At 42.8% G+C, this 15778-nt stretch overlaps 1 protein-coding gene across 2 annotated transcripts in view; it reads left to right on the top strand.

Annotated features, from left to right (window-relative positions):
* Positions 1-15778, top strand: part of Tshr (thyroid stimulating hormone receptor) — a 113229-nt gene that overhangs the window by 83573 nt on the left and 13878 nt on the right. Inside the window, exons 7-9 of one of the 2 annotated variants that reach the window (XM_041658692.1) lie at positions 982-1050; positions 7153-7230; positions 8234-8261. In XM_041658692.1, the coding sequence (XP_041514626.1) occupies positions 982-1050; positions 7153-7230; positions 8234-8261 (175 nt within the window). Of the gene's footprint in view, positions 1-981; positions 1051-7152; positions 7231-8233; positions 8262-15778 lie in introns of those variants that run through there. The other variant, XM_041658690.1, reaches the window with a different exon arrangement.

Below are 15778 nucleotides of genomic sequence, written 5' to 3'. Positions count from 1 at the left end.
GGATCCAGAACCCTAACAAGTTTAGACTAACAAGTTCTTGGCAAGCCACTCCCATATCCTCCGTAACTTCACCAGGAAGCAGGGGTGGTAATATTTTGAGGATGGCTCCTGGAAATCAAGGTAAAATTTAATAGATATTAAAACATTCAAAAAAATTGCCACAAAGGGGCATGGTCTCTCTACTTTTTAAAATTCATCTATGAGTATAATCATTAAGTATTTGCTTTATGGTTAAACAATAAAGACAAGTAGATGTTTTAAGAGAGAGACAGAGATGGGGACAAAATGGCAATCTATGCGTTCAGATGGGTGTCTTCTTATCTGGTTCTCTTAAAGTGTTGTAACTCCTCCAATGTTGGCATGAGCTTAAATGTCATCTGAAACTCCCTTCCCTTTAACATGTACACATCTTTTAAAAGAGTCTATGGGCTGGAGAGATGGCTCGGCAGTTAACAGTGCCTACCTATCTTGCAGAGGACCTGAGTTAGATTCCCAGCGTACACATAGGACAGCTCACAGCTGCCTATAACTCAGCTCCAGGAGATCCAGTGCCCTCCCTGTTCTACCTGGACATCTGCACCCACATGCATGTGCATGCGCATGTGTGTGCATACACACACACACATACCAAAAAAATAGCTTCTGCAGAAAGGCTGACTCACGGGCCCCTAAGTCCGGAGAATTAGGTTTCAAATTTGGAAACATCTTATGTCCCAAACAAGGCATACTATAAGGGATTTTGTCTTGAGGAATGCATATGGATGACGAGTGAAATTTTATGCACATTTCTGATACTAAAGAGATGAAGACCAACTATTTTAAAAAGGACAACATATATCCCACAGGTCATCAATTTTATTTACTTATTTACTCATTTTGGGGGATCCCGTGGCCCTGAGCCTTACATGTGCTAGGCGAGTACTCTACCACCGAGCTGCATGGCCACTGACTTTTCTCTCTCCCTCTTTCTCTTGATTTTAGGAAACTATACAACAATGGATTTACTTCAGTTCAAGGACATGCTTTTAATGGGACAAAGCTGGATGCTGTGTAAGTTTAGGGTAACCATGGAAACTGCCACCATTCCCGACATCGCATCCCTAGAAGGACCATCCAGAGAGTCTGAATTCTGTTGGGATCTATTTTAAGTATCTCAGGTCTTGAAAGTGATACTAAAGGAACTTGACATGGGCCATCAGAAGTGGACACAGTGTTGGCCCCAGTTCTAAATCCCAAAGCTCTCATCCTCAATAAAGTGAAGACATATACTGTCATCATCAGTTGTCTTATAGGGACACAGGTATGTTCGTGTGTGTGTGTGTGTGTGTGTGTGTGTGTGTGTGTGTGCCTTTGTGGTACTATGTGCATCTGACACTGATGATAATGTTTGAGAATCAGATCCTACCCTCCATCTTGTTGAGCTAGGATCTCTCCTGCTGTCTCCTTCCCTTGCTCAGTCTACTCTACCCTAGCTAGTGGTCCACAAGCTTCAGGTAGATTCTTGTATCTCTACTTCTGATCCCACCATAAAAATGCTGGGATAACAGAGTTGCACTACCACTCCAGTAAAAGCCTTTACTTGGGTTCCAGAAATCAAACTCAGGTAGTCAAGCTTATATGGGAAGTGCTCTTAGCCTGGGCCATCTCTCTAGACCCTCACTCTATACTTTTAGCACAGTTCCATCTTGACTGTGTTTTCAAACTAAGGAAAACATATTAATAATTCTTCTGTAATAATTACCCTTGCAGGGTTCAAAGATTAAAATAGCGTGATCTCTCTAGAACTGTGTTTACATATCTCTAGGTTCTAGTTGAAAGAATTTGTTATCCAAAACAGCAATCATCCCCTTCATGCTGATGTTCTGAAGTTATCGGGTCTGACCTCAATTACACTCTTTGTTTTAGCCTGGCTGAGTAGTGTTATTGCAGCCAGACTGGACCCATCCCACACTGCAGACAAGCATTGAAGCCAAGCAGCAGTTCTGGTGTTAGTTAGGGGGTTCTGAAAATCCTGGCAAGTGGGTAAAAGCTGTCGCTCCGTGGTTTCGCTGCGAGCCAAGCACATTGTCATCACTCAGGTGGCAGATCGTTGAATACGAGTGTCCTTGCTCAAGAGAAGTTGAGCTGCTCTCAATCATAAGTTCAGTCCCGTGTTCTTTCTCTGGACCTCTCTGCTCTCTCTTTATCCAGTCTTCTAGAACCGAGTGGCGTCTCACACAGTGTCTGATTCCCTGAGATGAATTCTCTATTGTTGGATTCTAGTTTCTAGGTTTCTACCTAACAGTAAACATTCAGACCCAAAATAAATACAACTTGGATGTGTTAAGGACTTACCAAGACAGTCATCGTTATGAGCAGAGAAGTCAGCACAAACAATGTGCTAATTAGCATCACACATGAGCTGATTAGAAGTAATTCAGCACAGCCTGGAGCCACTAGGGAAAGATGACAGTAGAGAAGATTATAGGATTAAGCAGGCTGCTATTTCTCACGGGGTAAGTATTTGAACAGCTTGTAGGATATGCTCCAAGGTTGGCGGCCTTCTGCAGTCTTGAACACTTTCTCACCTGTTACTGTCGATAAACAAGTGTCTCCATCTCTCAACCATCAAGATTTCCATGGGGCAACCCAGCTTCCATTTAGACTAATGTAAGAGCGAGGCGGTGGATCCCTATCAGTTTTTGAATAACAAGAGCTGTGTGGAAAAACAAAACAACAACAACAAAAAAAAAAAAAAAACATAAAAACCACGGTTCCCCATGTAAAGTACTCCCATGTGAATGTCACAGCCTAGCCAGAAGCCAACCCCACTTTCCCCTAAAGGAATTATGCAGGAATGAGCTGAAATTCGATCTTGGAACTGAAATGGATCCTTAAATTCCTCAGAGAACAAAACCCAGGAGCAACAGCAAATTTACTCTGTGCATCACACACCTCTCTGGGACACTGACTACTTCTGTCGCTGGGCAGAACCTGTCCTATCTGTGAGTTACCCAGAAACTGAGCTTTCATTTCTTGTCAAACAAGTCTTCACTGAATGGCTGCTGCGTGTCAAGAAGGAATCCAAGAGCTGGAAGGATGGCTCCGTGCTTAAGAGCGCCGACTGTTCTTGCCGAGGACTCAGGTTCAATTCCCAGCATCTATGTAGAATCTCACAACTGTCTACAATGCCAGGTCCAGGGAATCCGAAGACCTCTCTTGACCTCTGCACGCATCTACATGTGCATGGTACACAGACAAACGCGCAGGAAAAACACTCACACATATAAAATAAAAATAAGTCTCACAAAAGAAACTTTTCAAAAAATGAGTCCAAGCTGGGTGGTGGCGGCACACACCTTTAATCCCAGCACTGGGGAGGCAGAGGCAGGCGGATCTCTGAGTTTAAGGCCAACCTGGTCAACATAGTGAGTTCCAGGACAGTCAGAGATAGACGGAGAAACATTGTCTTGAAAAAGAAAAGGTGAGTTCAAGAAACTAAGCACACACACACACACACACACACACCTCACAGTACTGAGGCTGCCAATTAAATGTTTTTCCCCAGCTCATCGCTGTCTTCATTTTCCCGGCCCTACTGTTCAAAGTAAAGATTCTCAAGTCCTGAAATATGGAAAATTTGACAACTGTTTTCGAGGACAAGCTTAATTTCTTCACCAGCATCAAAAAGGCAGAACCCATGAAAATAATAAAGCATCGTTATCCAGGCAGAGATGGCAGCATCTTTTTCACTTTGGAAGGAACTATTGGAGCTTTTCTGGAAGCCTATCCCAGTACTCACATTAGCAATCTGACTTTTAGGAAATCTCTCCTTTCATCACTTCTTCAAGTCCTCCCAAACTTTTGGACCTTCTTTGCCTTCATCTTCTATTACCATTCGCACAAAAAGAGTCATTGTCTAGAATAGGTTCCCATCTGGCTTACCAAGATTTGTGACTGATTTAGCCAAGTCAGTGTACACAGCACAGACTCGGGATAAATCGTGATCAAGGAACCAGGTTGCAGAGAATGGCATTCCCAGACAGCAGCATGTGGCTAAAGAGGTTAGTGAAAGTTCTTCCTTTCTCTATGCTAATGTTTCTGGGTCTGTAATTCCTCACCATTAGCTTCTGCTGGAAGGAGAAATCAGAACCCAAGATTCAAAGCTAAGAGAGGCAGCCCCAAAAACGACCAGAGACTCTCAAGATGTGGGAATAAGAGGCTCACGAGTCCAAAGTCAGCCTGGGCTTCATACTGAGACCCTGGCTCAAGAAACCAACAGACTGAACAAGGAAGAGAGGCACATGCATTGTTATCACTCGATCATTTTCAGAGGGCAAGCAGCCAAACAACCATGCGTACTGTCCTTTAAGAACGGGGCCTCCATCAGGCTGGCTCATCTCCATTCACATTGGCTGTGCCTCCTGCTGTGCTCTTTCTTCCATTCTGGACTCTGGCTGCCTTCTCCAGTTTGAAGCCTCCCGCAACATTTCTGGTAAAGTGCTCTGCATGTGGACTGATCTCCTGGTCCTCGGGGATGTATTAAGTATCAGACGAAAACGCTACAAAATTGGACAAGTGATAATTTTGTTTTACAGTAATTTCTGATGATTAGAGCAAGCTGATTTTTGCTCTCAATCACTGGGAGTGAAGAGGAGGAGAGAGAGGAGCTCGGCAGAGCTCACTTGATTTGGCACAGCCTGGGAACTACATGTGACCTATAGTTACACTGGCCCAAGAATAAAGAGTTACAAGCCGCTATGGCCACTAAGCCCATCATAGTCGTTAGGATGTGCTCATCAAGAGCCTCTCTCCAGTTGTTGCTGTTTTCTCCTCAAGGTGGGTCTTACCCACTCTAGCTATAACCAAACAAAAGATCTTCATAAACATAATGGGTTTATGGCAGAATCAGTCTGTGAACACGAGAGTGCTTTGACCCAAGCCTTCTATGGCATTAACCCATTGGGAATGCCTACCAATGCTTTGGCATCTTACTCAGGAATCCGAACATATAGTGGACTGGTCTTTTCTATGGGAGACTTCAAAACACCCTCTGCTATAGACGTTATCTGGAATGCCCCGCAAGGCCCATGTGTTAAAGTCGACCAATTGTCAGCTTGGTGTTAGCGGGAAACAGTAGAACTTTTAAGATTAGTGGGGGGGCGGAGGGGGGTATTAGGAACATTCCTTTGAAGGGGACACGGTACCAGGTCCTTCTTTTCCTCTGTTACTGGCTTCTCAGAACCTGTAGAGAAAGTAGCTTCCTCTGCCTCATGCCCCTGCTGTGGTGAGCCATGGTACCACAAACCAAGAATACTGCAATCAGCTCCTCCCCATGACTGTGAACAGAAGTAATCCATTTCTCTTCTTACGCTGATTGTTTGTGTCCATTTTGTTATAACCGAGAGCTACCTAACACACGCCATGAGCTGTGTGCTCAGCCACCCCTTAAAGAGGCCTCGGGTGGGCCATTTGTAAACCAGCTGCGTCAGCATTCAGACGTCAGGAGGGTCAATTTCCCCAAGGCCACCATATCATATGCTGTCTTCTTTTATTTTTTTTCCTTATTTTTTTTTTAGACAGTCATATGCGTCACCCTCAAAGTTTAAAAGTATCAATATCACCATATTAAAGAAAAGATATATTTATTTGTTTGTTTGCTCTTTCACGGTTCCCACCCAGTGAGTATTCCTGGAGCCCTGAACTTAGCAGTGGGTACTCAGCAGTAAATACGGCGCAGAATTTCCATTCTGGCTGAAACTGGGTGATCACAGATTCTGATAATGTCAGGAGGAAACAGAGAGCACAGGCAAAAGGCGTGCTACTTTAGACCAATAGTCCCCGACCTCTATTTTAAAAAATAATCGAAAGACTCTAAACTGTATTCAAACATATAAGGCCTCCACTCATTGCCTGTTTAATCCCTTAGCGTGCTCAGAGAGGAGGGTGAGAAAACTCCTCCGCACTGGGGGTCGCTTGCTCTATTTTTATCCACGCGCTCCAGTAAAGACTCAGCTGGACCCAATCAGCTAAAGGGCCCTTTCTTTGTGAATGCTCTGGAGATGGAATTCTGACCGAAAGTCTTCAATTGCTCTACTATTATTAGCCCGCAGCCTTCAGCAATAACCACCCTGCAGCGAGAAACTCGCTGATACAACGCGAGAAGCATTTTCTATAATTAAGCAGACCTCCCAGCCGTCCCCACTGTATGTATCCTGCACCAAGTCACGGTCACTCACTAGTGTAAATTTCCTACGCTATGCTGCAAGTTATTGTAAATGCATAAATTGGGGTCATTTATGTCAAAGACGGATGTACTTTATTTCATTTTAGATGATTTTCCTCTCTAAAAAAGCTGTGCGGGGGAGGGAAGGACCAATTTCTAAATCCTTGGATGCTTTTGTTCACTTGGAGGAAATCTTATTTCAAAAGCACTCTGCAACTTAAATTGCCTAGGAAATATTATCCTTTCAAATGGCTAATGCATTATAAAAACGGAAAGATCAACACATTTTTCACAAAAGGTATAGCAATCTTACTTATACAAATATCCCTACACCAAAACTGGTGTTGTTGGATAAAATGCATGCCATTCAATTAACTTTGAATTTCAAATAAGCAACAGATAAATTTGCATGGGAAATATTTACTCTTGAAAATTATTCACTGCTTATCAGTGATTCGAATTAAACTGACATCATGTGTTTTAATTTGTTAAATCTGGCAACTCTGCTTTAAAAAAAAAGAACTGAGCCTCGCACCATTTTTGCCACCTCCCACCACCCTACCATCTCCATCCCACCTCTTAACTAAGTTCTAGCTTCAAAGCTATATGGGAGTAATGGTCAATTTTGAAAAGCAAACTTTGAGTCAAAGTAGAAAAAAAAAATGATTGCCAGGATATAGGAAATTTGGGCAACTTTGATAAAATGTAGATATGCAAACTAGGCCCAAAACATGATTAATTTTCAAATTCCTGCCACAATAAAACCTTGCATTCCTGACACACAGATTGGTGCTTAAGCCAAGAGAATATAAAGTGACTTTGAAATTGATGTGACCTTGGTTACAGTGTATTTTGATATTTGTTCTGTTGTGTGATGGCTAATTTTGCGTAATTCATATTCTCTCTCCCTCTCCCTCTCCTTCCTCCCCGCCCCCTCCCCTGTCTAGTTATCTAAACAAGAATAAGTTCCTGACAGCTATTGACAAAGATGCCTTTGGAGGAGTATACAGCGGACCAACCTTGCTGTGAGTAGCACAAATGAATGGCTGGTAGCTTTTTAGTAGTTTTCTCTTTTATTTTTCTGGAATGAAAGAGGTGTGAAGAGAGGCAATGTCAACTGTCTTAGTTAGGATTTCTATTGCTATGACAGAAGAGGCACCACAGCAACTATTACAAAAGAAAACATTTCATGGGAAGCTGGCTTAAAATTCAGAGGTTTAGTCCATTATCACCGGGGAGGCAAGCATGGTGAGTATAGACAGACATGGTGATAAAGAGGTCCCTGAGAGTTCTATATCTGGATCTGAGAGCTGGAGAGAGGGAGAGAGAGAGAGAGAGAGAGAGAGAGAGAGAGAGAGAGAGAGATATCCTGGCTTGAACATCTGAAATCCTCAAAACCCAGCCCCCAGTGACAGGCCCTCTGACTAGGCCACACCTCCCACCTCCCAAGGGCACCACTCCCTATGAGCCTATAGGTGTAGTTTTTATTTTTAATCTTTGCTCTTCGGGGGCCCGGCACCCAGCTTCCAAACAAACACATAGAGACTTATTCTTTCTTACAAGTGCCTGGCCTTAGCTTGGCTTTTTCTTGCCAGGTTTTCTAACTTAATTATCCTGTTTCTCTTTAACTACATTTGCCTCTGGGCTTTTTAACCTTTCTTTATTCTATATGTCTTTTTTCCCTTCTTATTCTGTGGCTGGCTGTGTGGCTGGGTGGCTGGCCCTGGGCATCTGCCTCTCCTTCTCCTTTTCCTCTCTCGAACCTCAATTTCTCCTATTTATTCTCTCTGCTGCCAGCTCTGCTTAGCCCAATCCTGCCTGGCTATTGGCCGCTCAGGTCTTCATTACACCAATCAGGTGTTAAAACAGACAGGCAAAGTTACACAGCTTTACAGTTAAACAAAGCAACATAAAAGAACGCCACACATATTTGCATCGCTATCAAATATTCCACAAGACATACAAATGTAACACATTCCACATCATATAGGGGCCGTTCTCATTCCGACCACCACACCAACATTCAAGACAAGAGAAAGCTGCTATCTTTGGGTAAGGCTTTTGCCACTATTCCCCACTTGACTGTATAGATTACCTCTTAGAAGAAAGAAGCCTTTGAGACTCAGAAGGCCCCAAGTTATAGGCCTTCTGTTTGTGGACCAGTGACTGCTTACGAAATTGTAAGATATGAGATTCCTAAGTAAGTTGAAAGTTAGGAAGTGCTCTGTCTTTACAGAGAAATTGTACATGAAGGCAACCCCCTGATGCCCAACACAAAGAAGAAAAACTATAAATTATAGTCTGATTCCTATCTGGAAGATCTTACATCTGAGGGAAGATGGATATACTTTTTTTAATAGTTAGCCAATGCACCTGTTTGTGCATCTATTCTAACCACACCCCCGACATGTAGTTGGCGATCATGTCCTACCAAGTCTATTTTCCTCAAGCTTCTGTATCATTGCCACCTTCTTCATTTCCTTGCTTTAAGAGCTCATCATCGACCATCTAATTAGTCCTTAGTGAAATAAAACCCAGTACCCTACAGATCCACAAGGCCATCCATTAGAAGTGAGAGGAAACATTTACTTGTAAAGCTAGAACAAATTAAATTGGATTAACACGTATACAGATGACAACGAAAACTGGTGGACAATAGGTGTATGCTAAGACGGTTGCCAGTCCAGACAGAAGAGCATGCAAGAGGTAACTGTTGCAATCATGAGCAGAGCATGCAAGGAGTACCATCTGGAATCATGAGCTCACACCAGTGATGGCTGTCTGCGCCGAGTCTTCACCACAGTGGCCCATCAGTGGTCAGGCTGGATGAGGAAGGAGCTTGGAGGCCAGCCCTCATAATTGAACATGGGGTTAGGGAGAGATTCCAGAAGACAAGCATTATTTCCCTCAGTCATCTAGGCACCGGTGAGCCTACTTATAGTCCAATGTTTTTTTTTTTTGCAAACCTGTGACCAAGTAGACAGCCCTGGTTAAGTGCAGTGTGTCATAAAATGAATAAAAGAGATGTAAATCTGAGAAAGGGAGGTGTAGGGAGGAGGGGGGAGTTGATAGGGATGGGAGGGGATGAAGGAGAGTAAACAGAATGCATTATATACATGTATGTATGACATTGTCTAGGAATAAGCTTAATTAATAAAAAACTAAAATGAGGAGCAATGCTGGTCTGGTTTGGGAGGTGTTTTATAAAACATTAGAGCACACAGGAGATTTAGCAAGAGGTCCCTTCAAGCCAAGATGTACAAATAAGAAAGAGGCAAAGACAGAAACAGCTCATTACAAAACGAAAAGCTATCGTTGGGGAACAATGAGGTTCCAACACACAGGGTAACCAGTCAAATCCTAGATGTGGCTTTGATTAAAGAGGTCCTGAAACTACTAGGCAAGTAGAGCTATATGAGGAAGGGGAGTGAGTGGGTAAAGGTGACAGAAGAGTGTATCACTCATGTTCTATAGAAGAAAACCAGCCGATGAACTCTAAAAGAAAGACACGAAGAAATGTTGACCGAATGGAAGGAAACAGGCCAAGCTGAAAGTGATCAACTTGGAGGCCTTAGAAACTAGATTGGAGATATGGATTACAGAGAAATTGGATGCTCAGATTATAAAGTTTCCAGGGTTTTCATTTACTTCTTAGAAAATGGGGGGGGGGGTGGGCACTGGAGAGATTGCTCTGGAATTTAGAGTGCTTGGTGTACAAACATGGTTTGTGCGCAGACCACAACCTCCGTGTAACTACTATAGGCAAGAGTACAGTAAAGGGATCACCAAGATGTCCACTCCATGATTTGGTGGGAAGAGTTTTATTGGAGGCACAAGAGGGAGAACATCCAGAGGCTTCTGGAAGAGTCCAGAGCAGAGAGAAAAAGAAGCAGACTGGACAGGGCCAATGCTATCTACGAAAGAAGTGAGAACAGCAGAAAATAGCAAGAGAGAGAATGGGGGAGAGGGGAATCATTATCATTTTAAAGAAATCAGGAAATGAGCTATAATCTAGAAGACATAGTTTATTGGAGGAGGAGAGGAGGAGATAAGAAGGGCCAGGAGGCCAGCAGGGGCTGGAAGATGTATAACAAATACAAGTGAATACAGACTTGAGAAGTCTAAACTTTAGCATTGGCTTTGGTATGTGTCAAATGGGAGCAAGATGCCTCATCTGCCAGAGAAAGGAAGAGACAGGGAAGTGGCTCTTCCGGGCAGACAGAAACCCGTTTCCCAGGTTCCCGAGAAATGCTGAAAGTATCCACCAGCAATCCTATAGTCCAGTGTGCGCTGAGCCGAGACTGCTATTTCTAGACATGTGCACTGTCCTTTGGAGTGTGAGACCTAGCAATAACCAGCCAGGTGTGTTTCCGTGCTGGCGTGTAAACCAGCGCTGAGGGAAGTAAGGACAAGAGGATCACTGCGCCTTACCAGTTTTCAGTCTAGATGGGGGAAATAAAACAAACAAACTGGGGGAGACCCCGCCTCAAAGCAACAAGACAAAGTGAAAAAGGAAGACACCTGAAGCCATCCGATGCCCTCCTCTGGTCTCTCAGAATACAGAGCTACACCCCCCGATATATACCACACATAGATAAACACACATGCACCCACATAAACTGTACTTACACAAATACATACCCACACATATACATACACAAAATAAAAAATAAAGTAGGGGTCAAGAGAGGACTCAGCAGTTATGACCACCTGTTGGTAGGGGACCTAGGTTAGTTCCCAAGCACCTATCTGGTGGTTTGAAACCATTTGTAACTCTATTTCCAGGGGATCTCTTCTAACTTCTGAGGGTTCCAGACACACATATGGTGCACTTATATACATACATGCAGGCAAAACACCCATACACATAAAACAAAATACATAATTTTTTAAATTTTTAATTAAAGAAATAGTACTGAATGAAAAAAATGGAATAAACGGACAAGTATTGCTGTGGAATAATCTTTTTGTACACTATGAAGATCTGTCACTCAGATTGGTATAATAAAAAGCTGTATAGCCAATAGCTAGGCAGGATTTTGGGAGCAGAGAGAAAGCTGGGAAGAGGATGGAGACTTGAGGAATTGCCAGGCAAACAGAGAGAAAACAGCATGTATAGAGTAAAGGTAATAAAGCCACGAGACAAAGGGTAGATTGATACAAATGAGTTAGTTTAAGTCATAAGAGCTAGTTAGAAATAAGCCTAAGCTATTGACTGAGTTTTCATAATTAATAATAAGTCTCTGTGTTGTGCTTTGGGAGCTGGCAGTCAGGACAGAGAAAAACTAGCTACAGAGTATGGAGAAAATTTTTATTGCAGATATAAAGGAGAACATGGCCAGTAGACTATACCACACCATGAGAGGAGAGAGGTAGAGGGAGGGGAGGAGAGGAGCTGCTAACCAAGAGAGATGGCTTAGGCCAAGAGAGGAGTAGCCAAAAGAGTTACTTAGGGCACAGGCTAAGGGAAGGAAGCAGAAGCCTATCCTTTAGGAGGGAGAGGTTTGGGGGGGGGGTGTGAGGAGTGCTGGGAGGAGCCACTGGTACTGAGTGGTGCTGAGAGCTGGGAGGAGTCTCAGGTACCCAGTGAGACCTGTCCTGGGTTTGAGACCTAACATATCCCATGCACTACATTAAGAAAAATTTTAATTGAACCAAATAAGATGCAATGAGAAAGTTAATGAAATTGTCAGCGCTTGAAGGTTCCATAAGAGCAAAAATAAGAAACAAACTATAGCATTCTCAAATGTGAAGCGTGAATATTCTTAAAATTGTGTAGGCACAACCTGTGACAGCTCTTAAGCCTGCCTGCATCAACACCTTCGTTTTCTTTCCCACAATCCTCCCCTAATTAGATTTGAAGATTCCCATAGGAAAAGGACTGTACTTCACAGTTTTGTGATATCCTCACCAAAACAGACATTAGCAAATAATCAAGGAACATCAGATGCCTTGTAATTGAGTGTCAGATAGCCATGGCATGGTTGCCATTTGGTGGACATGCTAAACTTGAAAAATCTACAAGAGCCATCTAAAGAAAAGGGGATTGTGTGTTGCGTATATTCTGCCCTGTGCAGTGTCTCGGTAAAGGAGTGCTCATCCCCACAGTCAACAGAGAACTTGCCTCTGCCTTGTCTTCTTTTTCAAGGTCGTTTCTACCAGAAGAGTCTGATTTCTACCAGGCACAAAATCGGAGATGCCATCTATTCTGCAGTCCTTAAGACCTTCTTTTTCTACGAAGGCTTTTTAATTTAGTTGGGAACTTAATAACATTTTATTGACTGATTGTTGTCACAGAGACAGTCCATCTCCCTTTCCATTTTTATACTTTCCATTTTTTGAGTGCCTTGTTTCTGCCCCACTTTATTTTGAAAGAGAAGCTCCTTGTGTTTATAACAGCAAAGCAAACCACCCGGCGAAATGCAATGCTTTCCATAATAATCAGGGCTCTCGAGATTCTAAATTATGTAACTCGCCTGAACAGCATTTAGCGAGCTGGTGATAATTACCATAACAGTGCCAATTACTATTATAAGTATGTCTTAAGAAGAGACCGTCTTTGTGTTTATATCCTTGAGTTCATATTACACTTATGAACTAGAATAAGCATTTGTTGATGTCATCTCTTTTCAAATTAGTCGTTTGAAAAACCCTAGGCATGGTACTGCCAACTTTTTTTGTTTGCATAGAATAGGTTTTTGTTTTCTTTGGCTCTTTATGATCACCCCAAGGTTATAGTCTTAGCAGAAATTTGTGACGAAGTTCTCTCTGGCATGCCTGAAACCCACAGGTGTATCAAATGCACTGTTTTCTAGGTAGATCATGTTTGAAAAATTTTTTTATTGAGGCATAATTGAAACAACAACCATTTTTAATTGTACCGCTTGATTACTCTACCCTGGCTAAGCCTGGGAACATTCTCATTCCCCGGGACCTTCTCTCAAGTCCTGATCTCTTATAAACAACCACGTATCTTTTGAATTTTCTAGCATAAAAATACAGAAGCAAAATTACCAGGCCACAGGGCAGATAAATGTTTAACTTTGTTGGATGTACTACCAAACTGTTTTCCAAAATGGTCTTCTCATCTTCTTTTCTTAAGATTTTTTTATTTTATGTGCATTGGTGTGTTGCCTGCATGTATGTCTGTGTGAGGGTGCCAGATCCCCTGGAACTGGAATTACAGTTATAAGCTGCCATGTGGGTGCTGGGAATTGAACCCAGGTCCTCTGGAAGAGCAGCCAGTGCTCTTAACTGCAGAGCCATCTCCCCAGCCCTGATTGTTTGTCTCATTTTTTATTCTCCATCAATAATAGATGAGAGCTTCATCCCAGTCAACTTTTTTTTTCATTCTAATCAATCATGTGTTTGTGTGTGTCTGTGTGTGTGCTGATGCAGACTGAAGCCAGGGCTTGCATGCACTGGACAAACATTCCACCACTCAGCTACATCCCAAGCCCTTAATTTTTTGAGACACAGTTTCACTGCGTAACTTAGGCTGGCCTCAAATTCAGGCTCCTGCTAGCAGCCAGCTCCCAAGTGCTGGGATTTCAGGCATATATCGCCACACCTAGGTTTACGGTCCTTTTGTTTGAGTCTAGTTATCACAGTGTGTATGAATGGAATCTTGGGTCTCAGTTTGTGCTTCCTTGGTATTAATGATGTTGATCAGCTTTTCATGTGCTTACTAGCATTTGCATAATTTCTTTTGAAACGTGTCTGCTCAAATCTTGTGTCCAGTTTTCTATTTGGGTAACAGCTGGTCCGAAAAGAAGTCAGTTGGAGTTCTACCTGCCGTCCCTCTGCCGTCACGAGTTTATACTCTGCCGTTTCCTTCCTTTCCTGAGGACAGCTGGCTGATCTAAGTGGCAGACGCTTGTTCACTCATTTTTGTCTTGGGCACTTTGTTGAACAAAGAGATGAGAACTCTTCTTTGAGAGAGGTCAAAACAAAATTTAAGAAAAGGTAAATAAGTGGCTATGGCATAAATTTAATGTCAAAGAGCCATAAGGAGGTGTTTCGAAAACCAAGGTACTAGCTCTTGTTAGTGTGGTTTAGCAATGACCTTATTAAAGGAGGCGGGCTTTAGGCGGGGGGGGGGGGGGGGGTGCTTAGCTGAGGAAGGGCAAAGGGTAGACTAGAAGTCCATGACAGCTAGGTTCAAAACATAGCATTTGAAAGACTCTCTGAGGTCATATTGTGGAGAACCTGATCTGATAAGGAAGAAGGGCTGAATGTAGGATGGCCGTGAAGACGTTAGAACCCTTTACAGGGTGTGACCTCTTCAATTCACCCCACGCCATCCTTTCTTTGCCTCTAACCCTGGCTTTATTAGGTATTCAGTTCTAGCTCTTCTGGATCTCCTAGCTTCTCATAAGGGATTGTACCTCCCTCAAAGGAGAGAACCTAGCTCTGAAAACCACATCGGCTTAGACCCCATCTTTCTTTCTGCGCTGCACAGAGGAACGCCTGTGGTGGTTGTCTTGGAAAGGGGAGCCTCCTAGGGATTCAAGGTTAGAGGATGTTAATCTGACAGGCCTCTGTGCTTACTGATTGTGGCAGTGTTGCAAGCCCAAGACCAACAGATCTGTTGCAGTGCCCGACTCAGAAGCCAAGTTGCTGAGGCAACAACTCGAGTACCTCATGCCTCTTAAGACGCAGCCCCACCTTCATGGTCACAGCAAAGGCATTGAAAGAGGCTCATGGAAGTCTGTGCAGAACTAATAGAGACAGTGAAACCTCCTGCGCTGTGTACTGGCTTCTGGACAAGATCCAGGATAAACAACATCAGCCCTAGAAATCGTCAGATCCTAGAAACTAAGGATACTGACTTTCCCCCCCCCAAATCCTCATTTATTAGTGAGATCTCTTACTACTGTAGTCACTGGCAAGGGGAAAAAATTAATACCTTAAATCACAGCCATCTATAATGCTAGCATTGCTTTTGTTGTTGTTGTTTTTGTATTGTTTTTGGAGACAGGGTTTCTCTGTGTAACAGCTCTGGTTGTCCTGGAACTAGTTCTGTATGCCAAGCTGACCTCAGACTCACAGAGAGGCACCTGACCTGCCTCTGCCTCCCGAGTGCTAGGATTAAAGACGTGCACCACCACCACCCGCAACTTGCATTACTTTTTAACAACTAGTGAGATATCATTCGCAAAGTGGACACTAGCTAGTGGCTTCCTTTGGGTAGGAGAGAGGTGACGGAGTTAGTCTGAAGATTCTCAGAGTCAGAAAAATACTTATTTTTCTTTAATCAACTAAAAATATAACCATTACCATTCTCCAAGAGGAAAGTTTTTGTTTTCTTGTTTGTTTTATATCTTAAATAAAGAAAAATTTCACTAAAATCTTGGGAATTCTGTCCTAAACCTAGAGATTCATTCAGAATAAATACTTTCATATATGCTAAGTACTAGTAGAATAAGGTTTTATCTCTAAGAAAATAATTTACAAGTCATAAGCTCTCTTAGAGCACAATTTAATCACAGTTTATTGTTCAAGCAAAGGGTGGTTCTGTGTTTGTCCTTTGGCATGTTAAAAAACATTTAGCCGGGCAGTGATAGCAAAAGC

Source organism: Microtus oregoni, unplaced genomic scaffold, assembly GCF_018167655.1.
Source record: "Microtus oregoni isolate MIOR12 unplaced genomic scaffold, Mior012 000009F_ref0000495, whole genome shotgun sequence".
In the NCBI taxonomy this organism is placed as follows: domain Eukaryota; kingdom Metazoa; phylum Chordata; class Mammalia; order Rodentia; family Cricetidae; genus Microtus; species Microtus oregoni.
Note: the sequence above shows the minus strand (reverse complement) of the source record. Positions and strands in the feature narration are given on the sequence as shown.